General features: G+C 47.1%; 1 protein-coding gene across 22 annotated transcripts in view; it reads left to right on the forward strand.

The window, feature by feature from the left end:
* Nucleotides 1–10,000, forward strand: part of inpp4b (inositol polyphosphate-4-phosphatase type II B) — a 119,734-nt gene that overhangs the window by 91,798 nt on the left and 17,936 nt on the right. For 19 of the 22 annotated variants that reach the window (XR_014126456.1, XM_081724510.1, XM_081724504.1 and 16 more), the window contains 2 exons: nt 1,495–1,603; nt 7,587–7,770. Coding sequence is in view for 21 of the 22 variants with exons in the window: in XM_081724510.1 (XP_081580636.1) it covers nt 1,495–1,603; nt 7,587–7,770 (293 nt within the window). In the remaining variant the exon portion in view is untranslated. The remainder of the gene's footprint in view (nt 1–1,494; nt 1,604–7,586; nt 7,771–10,000) is intronic. The other 3 variants (XM_081724517.1, XM_035531634.2, XM_081724518.1) reach the window with 1 other exon arrangement.

Here is a 10,000-nt window from a genome sequence, read left to right on the forward strand (position 1 = left end):
GAAGTCCCAGTCTGCACAGGAACGCGTATAGGGTGTGTAGTAGACCAGACGATCAGAGATGACCAGGATGGCTCTGAGCTGAGTTATGATGTTAGAGGAACAGAATACAGCACGTATTCCCAAAACAGAGAAGCTTTTTGAAGGCCCACTACCTGGCAGGAGCCAACAACACACGGGTCGTGGGTTCAATTCCCAGGTAGCGTTCATCCTGTCAGACTGTATCTGTACGTTGCCCTGGATACGCGTGTCTGCCAAACGCCGAAAATGTAAATTCTTCATCTCTGTCAAAATCAGTTTAGCCAGCTCTTAGAAAAATGACAAAAGTAACCATGATGCTAAACCAACTTAAGGAAAGTACTTAAGGAATCAGCTCAGTAGTCTGGAACTGAAATCCCTCCTCAATGTCAGACGAATCCATTATCTTAGTTACACGTCTACATCACTTAGGACCACGAACCTGAGATGCTCCCAGCAGGGCCTGAAGCTGCTACTGGAGTCTGGCGCTTTATGGCAGCACAGAGGGACTGACCCATTGTGGTCTGCGTGTTCTCATCATCAGCCCATGGTTACCAGTTCGATTTCATGTTGCTCCCTTGTCAGAGCTGCTGTGTTTGTGCTGCTGTAACCACGGTGACACTGGGAGTAGTAAGAACTCCGAGGCTGGCCCTCGGCTACCGGCACATCCATCCCTGGAGGCCGCAGAATGGGCCAGGGCCTCGAGGTTTTTGGCCCAGACGAGGCCTGCTGTAAGCATCGCCAGAGGAAAAGTGGAAACATGGAAAAGTGGAAAAGCAGTTTCAGCACATAGTGGGACGTGAAAACGGGGGATCGTTCCCCACACAGAGTCTTCAGGAGCGGCTCGTGAGAAGGACTAAACATTGAAACTCTCTGTCCAAGCAGGACAACAGACGAAGTCGCCTGGGTTGTGAAATCTGTGTATCATCTCTCTGAACGTTTCATTTTGTTGTTAAGCAACGAGTCTCCACGGGCTTCTTGGCCAACACCATCGAGGTGTTCCAGATTGGCTGCTGGTGTGTGAGGTTTTATTCAGACTAACATGTAATTGATCGCCAGAGTTGACTCTGTTTCCCTGCCACTGAGAAGCTGAGCTGGGCACTCCCATAAACTCCTTTCACTTTTCACTTTTAAATTACGCAGCTCTGGCAAGTCTAGCAGGACACAGAGGAATTATATGAGTGTTTCATATGACAGTGGGGTAGCAGAAAGGGAGCATTTTTTGGCCAAACGCTGACGTAGCAATAGAAGGGGGTGCAGGGATCAGGTCTTCACCTGGAAGTCTGCTTAAGACAGTCATGCAGTTACGATTATTGTTATTCACTAAACACTGACCTGAGACCTGCAGAAGTCACCTGTTCACATTTACCACGGTTACTATGACAACAACAATCGCCTCAAAATGAATCCTTCTTCAGAGCGATGTGACACGTGAGCATGCGGCTCTGTGATGACATGCGTGCGCCGCTCCGCCCGCAGACGCTGTCTATGACGTCATCACGGTGGGAGCTCCAGCTGCGCACCACCAGGGCTTCAAAGGTGGAGGACTGCAGAGACTACTCAGCAGATATGAGGTGGAGAAGAAGAGGTGGGTTGACGTGCACACACACCATCTCATGCGTATAACATTTTACACACGTTGTCATTATAAAATGTTCCTTTTTGTAAAATCCTTTTCCTGGTGTTTGGCCCCTGTAGCGTTTAGGTGTACAACCAAAAACTACAAAAATATTATGTTCAGGTCTATTCTGCTTCCTGCTTCTAAACTGAAAGTGCTTTGAGCTCCGGGCTTTGGAGGATGTTTGGTTTTATTAATGGCAGTGTAGCAGAAGCGCAACCACCCCCACCTGCTACCCCCACCCCCTAAAAAGCAGTCAGAATTTTTTTTTTTTTTATTAAAGGAAAAATGGTTTGAGAAATTGTTCTTTTTCCTCCACGCAGCTTTTTAAATTCCAAAGGACATTTGCGTTCTGCAGCCAAACTCCTCCTGTCGAGCCTGAATGAAATTTGGACGTGGAGTCAGAAAATCACAATTACTGTAGTCACAGTAATATTTCTCAGAAGAACTGTTTGTTTGCTCACAATCAGTTCGACACATTCCCATTTTGGGGGCCTCTTTGTCAGCCACCGAGTAATCCGAACACGGAGGTGGCGTTCGCTTTGATGCACCCTAACCGCTCACATTTACAACCATAATCTCTGCCTTTCTCTGTCACATTTATAGTATTTTATTAATGTGTCATTTCTAAACCCGTCAGCTCATCCTGTCACACGTCACCGACACACATTTTTGTTGAAGCCCTGCGGTTTCAGAGATCCCAGGTAAGTGGGGCAGGTTTTCCGTACACTCCGTCGTCTCCTGGAAAATACTCGTAGGGCAACATTTCTCCGTAGGAAGTGTCGGGAAACGTGCCGACTTCACATCGGGGCGAAACTCGGGCTGGGCTGGCCCAACCGTTACGACATTCGTCTTCATTACGGAGAGTAATTGGTGTTTGCTTTAGTAACACAGAGCAGCAGAGCATACAGGCCTCATGCGCAGTTGCCATGGCAGTACTGAGGCTTAGTGTCTGATTAGGAGGAGAGTCTGGGTGTCTCCACTCCAGATATCCAGCCTGGACTTGGAGAGTGGTACTTCTCTCCCTCTCTCCTTCCCCCTCTACAGTCTGCCATCTTCAGCAGCTGTCTCCGTGTGAAACCATCTTCAGCATGCTGGAGTCTCTATTGACATGCTGGGTGTTTCTGATTGAATCACCTACTCTGTGATTCAGTTACTGATTCCTACCTGCCACGGTCTCTCTCCTTCACTTTTGTCCAAGACAAAAAGACGACGTCTAATTAGACATTTCCCATCTCACTGCCTGGCCCTCTTCAACCAGCAGGAACTAGCAGGAACGTCACTGGACTGGAGGCATCTTTTGCTAGCAGTGTTGAACCTTGAGCAACATACTATTTGGTTTTTGTCATTCACGTTGTAAACACTCATGATGGAAGGTTTGCAGATAATATCTAAATGTCCTGGACTTGTCTTCACAGCTCTGCTTGGCTCCATCTTGCTCTGCGGGTTGCTAAGGGAAACCATGTTGTTGGATTACTGTGGTCTGATGTTCACATCCTGATTTTTTAATAGACTGTTGTTGGGCCGTAATATCCAATCAGATGGATTATTCATCCAGAATTATGTTCCACGCCTCTGTGCTGGGCTCAGTTGGCCTGGAGCTGCTGCCTTTGAAGTCATGGGAATGGATATCAGAATAAAGGTGGTGAGAAGCCAACCAGGACCAAACTGCACGTGATTCAGTCTGTTCCCATTCACACCTGAGTAAACGTTTCTGCTAGTGAAATCCGAGATGGAGAGTCCTGCAGTGTGGACGCAACCCTGTTCCTAGACAGCACTACCTGTAGCACTGCACTAGGAGGAAGTGACACTACCAAACTGCTGGCGTAAAACTGGAAGACATTAAGGACTTTTTCTTCCTAAACTGTTCCATTTCTTTTACAGTCTATTGGTAAAATTCACTCATTATAACTCAAGCCAAGTGCAATTACCCAAAAGTTTCTACAATAACACACAGAAAAACCTTCATCCAAGAAATTTAAACTCCTTAACATTACTTTGTGTCTGAGACCATGGACAGCAGGTTTGTAAGAAGATGACCAGACAGTGGCGTCAGCCACTGATACGACTGAGTCTGTGTTTTTCAGGTGCACTGGAGTGAATTCAATTTCACTGAGAGACAGATTACACCACAGGCTAATCCGGCCCAGATATGGACGGTGTTTTTGTTTCGTATTTGACTTAGTTAATGACTCACCATAGCTTAAAGTTCCCAATTTTCTGCTTCATTAGCCAAGAAAGCTTCAAACTCTTTACTGAATTCAAAGAGAGTTTTGGCCAGAAATCAGATCCATGTATGGTGGACTGCTCTGTGCAGGCGAGTGTGCGTGTGTATGTGTGTGTGTGATTTTAATGGACTTGCTTAGTTGTTTGACCTGACAGTGGTTGACCTGTTTCTTTCTGAAGAAAAGAGAGAGTGTTGCTCAACTGTTCTCTCTACTTTGACTGTATTGTGTATCTAAGAACTGACCTGAGATCATCTATGACTGTATTGTGTAGCTCTCCTCTCCCCTGTACTCTGTAAGAACTGACCTCAGACCATCTATGACTGTATTGTGTATCTAGTCCCTGTGCTCTGTACTCTGTAAGAACTGACCTGAGATCATCTATGACTGTATTGTGTATCTAGCCCCTGTGCTCTGTACTCTGTAAGAACTGACCTGAGACCATCTCTCCAAACACATAATTCTCTCTGGTGAAAATGTCTTAATTATAATGTATACTTTATAATGTACCTGGATTCATTATCTTAATTAGAATATAATAATTCATTTAATTAATCCAGATGTTTATTTCAATGCAGTAAGAGAGATTTCATTTGTATACATTCCATAAATGTCTAGAATTAGGTTGAATAATTTTATTATAATTTTTGTGATAGAAAAATACTAGTTTTATTGCCTAATGCAAACATTTAAGATGTTTTTTACTTGCTAAATTTTTTTTTTTGCAGTGTAAACACACACAAACACACATCTGTACACACATATAAACATCTGTGCACACCTACACACACACACATCCATACATGCATACGCACACATCCTTACACACACATACACACTCTCCCCAGTTCTCTTTATCTGTCTTTAATTGAAGCAGGCAGGCACGGATGCCTGAACTGAACTAATGCGTCTTTTACCAGCTGTCTGACTCATTAGGCACTCGACACACCGTGATAAGTGTCTCTGTCACACGCCAAATAGACCACACAAACTTTAGCAGAAGTTGCATATGGAAGGGTGAGCACGTGTGTGTGTGAGTGTGTGTGTGTATGTGTGTGTGAGTGAGTGTGTGAGTGAGTGTGTGTGAGTGAATGTGTGTGTGTGTGTGTGTGTGTGTGTGTGTGTGTGAGTGTGTGTGTGTGTGTGTGTGTGTGTATGTGTGTGTGTGTATGTGTGTGTGAGTGAGTGTGTGAGTGAGTGTGTGAGTGTGTGTGTGTGAGTGAATGTGTGTGTGTGTGTGTGTGTGTATGTGTGTGTGAGTGAGTGTGTGTGTGAGTGTGTGAGTGTGTGTGTGTGAGTGAATGTGTGTGTGTGTGTGTGTGTGTGTGTGTGTGTGTGTGTGTGTGTGTGTGAGTGTGTGTGTGTGTGTGCGCACATGTCTGGGTTTATATGTGTGTGGTTGTGTGTAGTTTACAGTCCTCCAAGGTCTCTTGAGTTTTTTGCATATATATTTATATTTATATGCATGTCTCTATCTCTGTCTGTCCTTTCACCACGTACAGCCTCCATGTTTCTCCGCTGGACTCCGCCAGGTCCTGCAGTGTGACTGGCAGACAGGTTGTGCAGACGTTGCTGTAAGCTTTGGGACCACTGTGTCATCACTGCAGTAGGGAGAGACTTAAAGCGCCATAGTGGAGCAGCGATTATGCCCCCTGCTGCTCTCTGCTGGACGTCAGAGTTTCTCTCCTCTCCTCTGTTAATTAGAAGTACGGGGGGTGTGAGTGTAATTACCCTCAGCCTCTCTCTCACTCATCCCTGCAGCTAGCACTCACCTTTCAGCCGTTGCTGCTCAGACAACCGCGAACGGACAGCAGTGTGCTGGTAGAATCCTTCCCAGAAGGAAGTGCTGATTTACTGGGATGCCCTCCCGCCTCCCTCATGTCCTGTGTCTTCACAGCGGGGCCCTGCTGACAGCTTTCTCTGCTGTGGACCCAGATGTTATATGTCCACTCTGCCATTAGCCCTCATCACCATCTCTCAGGTTCTCCCCTCCAACTCAGCCACAGCCCACTGAGACCCTTCATTAAGGCCGCCCAATGCCGTTTGTGTCCAGCAGGTGGTGCTATTGCTCTGAACCTCATCTGCTGGGAGTGGAAGAAGAGAGGTGTTAGCAGCTAATGAAAACACAGCTGTTTACTGGCAGTGATGTTTTCCATTTGAGAGCCGTTTCCCAGCTTGTCAAGACCTTCCTTCCTACACTGATGAATTCTTGGCTGAACTTCTTGTCCTGTTTTTGTCATTTGATTCCAAGGTTGGAACAAGGCACGTTGTACTGTGTAACATTATTGTATTATTATAGGTACATTGCTGATTAATTGTCAGCTGTCAAAGGTTATAGATCTTTTATAATGCTTTCATGCCTTAACGTTTCTCTGTTAAATCGAGGCCTTGTGTAACTGCCAGGCGTTGTGGGGCTGATTTCTCTAGCCTGTCCCTCACCCGCTCTGATCCACAGTCACTAGAAATTCTTTATAATTTTGTGTCCTGGCTCAGCAGGCTACCAGGCTGACCCCAGACCAGTCAAACTGAAGGTGTAACCCGCGCTTGCAGCAGTGTAGCCTGAGGCCACGCCGGGTTGTGCGGGTTGTGCGGGTGTGCAGATGGCATCCCTGTTTGACAGTGCTGATCACTGCTATCGGAGACAGCCTGCAGGGGTGCCGATGTCTCGCTGTGTCCCGCCTGAGGACGGAGCTTCAGGCTTGCGGCCTACATAGAGCGACTCTACACAACTTTACTTCCTATTACAAAGCACAGCTTCCTTCCAGAGAAGTGTTTTTAGTTACACTGTTTAAGATTAGGATCTAATCTGAACAGGCAGGGTTTGGATCGGCGTAGCTAATCGGGGTCTGGGGACAGCAGACGTGGCAGAGCCTGTGATGGTACATTTTAGTCACGTGAGCCACTTGTTGCCGGGGGAAAGGCAGAGGAGGTGTGGCCTGAATTAATGTATGCAGACATGCCCAGAGCGTCCTAGTGCCTCAGTGGCAGAGATCGCTCTCCCTCTATAGCACTGGTGGGGGGTTTTGTCAGCACTTGCAGGAAAACTACTTTTACATTTTCAGTCGATGGGTTCAGGCCAGTGTGACGAGTGTCAGCGCAGAGACAGGCCTGGTCACTCTAACCAGGTACTCGACTCCGCCCAACTCCCGCTATACCTGAGTCTTAACTCTGCCCCCTAACAGGTGACGCCTGCCGCTGCTAATCAGTGGGGAGGAGTAACAGTCCAGTGGCATAATTAGGGGCAACTCCACCCTCACACTCTTTCATCCAACACACATTGAGCCCATCACAGCTCAGGACGTCTGGGAATGAGAGGAAAACCTGCTGCATGTGAAGGTCATCTCCATGTCACGCATGAATCTATTATGTAGCTCGTTATTGATTAGCTGGGGAACGAGCTGGTGCAGAATGTCAGCAGTATTGATCTGATCAGATTATAGCAGTTTTAAAGTCCCAGTGTCTGTATCGATTCCACTCTGTCCTCGGTAGGTCAGCTAAAGTCTAACACGGACCCTTGTTTGTTTGTTTGTTTGTTTGTTTGTTTGTTTGTCTTGTCCACGCCTGAAGTCAGCATGTCTTCACCTGCCACAATATAACGGCACGTGCGAGCTCTTTGCCTCACGTTCTGCTCTGAGTTCAATATCTGAGGGGTTTTAATGGTTTGAGGTCCTCCAGCGCATGCTCCCTGCTCATCTCCTGTGTGTTCCTTCTCTCTCGCTCTTCCAAAGCTACAGCACGGCGTACCAGTGCATCTACTACCCCCCTGAGCACACAGCCAAGGCCAGGGACATCCTGAGTACCGTGTCCCAGCTGCAGCCTCTCATCGGCGGCCTGGCTGACCACCTGCTCCTCACGGCCCAGCAACACTCCGCCCACGGCCTGCGCGATGCACTCAAGAGCCTGGCGTTAAAGGTGAGGGACTAGCGCAGACACGCTGTATCCGTACAACAGTGTGTAACGCTGATGCCTGGCGGAAGGCCATGTATTACATCATTCTGACAAATATCATGACAGTAATCGTCATGACTGTTTTGACAGCTGAGATGACAGCAGCATGATTTCAGTGGTACAGTGAAAGACTGAAGCACAGAGACAGCCATCCATTGATGTCCAGCGTTCCATGTCCAGCATTGCACAGGTGTGCCTGCAAACCTGTGGACTGGGTCTTCCTGTAAACAGTCATGAAGGTTCTAGACTGAGTTAAAGTCAGAAAGTGTGGAGCTAGCTAAGCTCTCATTGGCCAAGCTCGTAAGTGACACAGCGATATGTCGTTTCCATTGGTCAGCGCCATGACCGACACATTGACGTTCCGTTTGCACACGCCAGCATCTTCCTCATGTCTGGAGGAAGACTAGTGGGGCGTCCACACAGGCCGTCGGCATGCCGCGCTCTCATGCCAAAAACCAACAAAGGCTGGGCACATGGGGTTGCCAGATTGTAGGCTTTGGTGTTTTATCAGTGTAATTAATGAGTTACATCTGGTGCTGTCAGTGTGCAATCTGCCACACCGAGATTGTTTTTGCCACGGTGGAGTAGCAGCCAATCAGCTGCCTTAATTGGTACATTCTCTGTGTCAGTGTTGCTGTGTGCCTTGATTAGAGATGGGAGCACACGCAGACACATCGCCAGGCAGCAGGCCTGATTGAAACCTCACAGAGAGTGCGTGTGTGTGTGTGTGTGTGTGTGTGTGTGTGTGAGAGGGAGAGTTTGAGAGTCAGAAGTAGAGAGTGAAGGACAACGAAAGATTGAAGATTTGATTGTGCATTCGTGTTACCAAAAAAAGACCCTCTTACCAGAATGTGTGTGTGTGCCTTCTGACCATTCTGTCTGAAGGAGAAGGGCGCAGCATCGATCGCTAAACCTGTGTACAGGGTATATGCAAGAACACACACACACACACCGTTGTCCTCCTATCCCAGGGGCTCCTCTGTCACTAGAGATGAGCTCTAGGACGTGAAGTGTGTGTTACCCACGGCCGACGTGGGTAGCCAGTCCAGGTAGAGGGACTGAGGTCAGCTCTGTCTCGGGAATCTTTCCAACACCACACAAGGACACGGTCACGCATTACAGACAGCAGTGTCGAGCTCCAGACGGGCATGAGCACATCACAGACCTCCATTCCGATTGGCCTTTAATTCGGGTACATGTTCTGCAGTTAAACTCATTAAACGTGATACGGAGACAACCAGAGCAGAATGCCAGCTGGCAGAGGACTCAGGTCTCTGTTTAAAAGGCATCGGCTGAGAATCAGTCCTAATGGAGGCAGAACACTTGGGATGTCTCTTCACTCAGGGGCCTGACACTGATCCCTTCCAGAACCTTCCATACACAGTGTGAGACTTGGCAAGTTCACAAGGCAGTAGAGGACAGCAGAAGACATGGGTGATGTGTCCACCGCCTGCAATGTCCTGTCCCGCAAATCTGGGCCGGGCTGCTGGTCTCTGCTGTCAGATTGGACTGTCTGGGTACGCTTATCTCAGTGCTTTGATGGGAATGCAAGAAAACACACACACACACACACACACACACACACACACAGAGTAAGGCAGTATCAGTACTGCAGGAACAGTCAGCAGTACAGTGAGGGTTCAAACTGGAACAGCTTATGTCTAAAATTCAAGATTCAAAGTAGCTTTATTGTCATGACAGTTATGAAAACAATATTGCCAAAGCATTACAGCAAGAAAAATGAACAACAAAAAATGACAAAAAGCAACACTAATTACAAAATAGGTATCAACAGTAGTGAATAAAAATAATTGGAAATAAATGTTTTCACAACATTTACAAAAAGATATTTATAAAATCTATCCATATACTTGTACTTGTGTATCGTATGTACGTGTGTGTGTGTGTGTGTGTGTGTATATATATATAAAATATTATTATATTATATCCCTGAATGATCCGTCATGTCTCCAGACCTGTGAGTGTTTCATAGTTTGATCAGCTGTTTAAATCTGTCTGTGAGATATTCTCTAGTTGTTCTGAGGGTCTGACAGTAAAGGAGGCAGTGCAGGTGTATCAGCCCTGACAGTCATTCTAAAACCCCACCAGATGGAGTGTGTGCAGTATGTGTCTCCTGTGTGCTGGACTCTAGTGAAGGATCGGGACACCCAGCACCAGGCGGCGGGTGACTACA

The sequence above is a fragment of the Electrophorus electricus genome, chromosome 12, assembly GCF_041902795.1.
Source record: "Electrophorus electricus isolate QZ-2024a chromosome 12, ASM4190279v1, whole genome shotgun sequence".
Lineage (NCBI taxonomy): Eukaryota > Metazoa > Chordata > Actinopteri > Gymnotiformes > Gymnotidae > Electrophorus > Electrophorus electricus.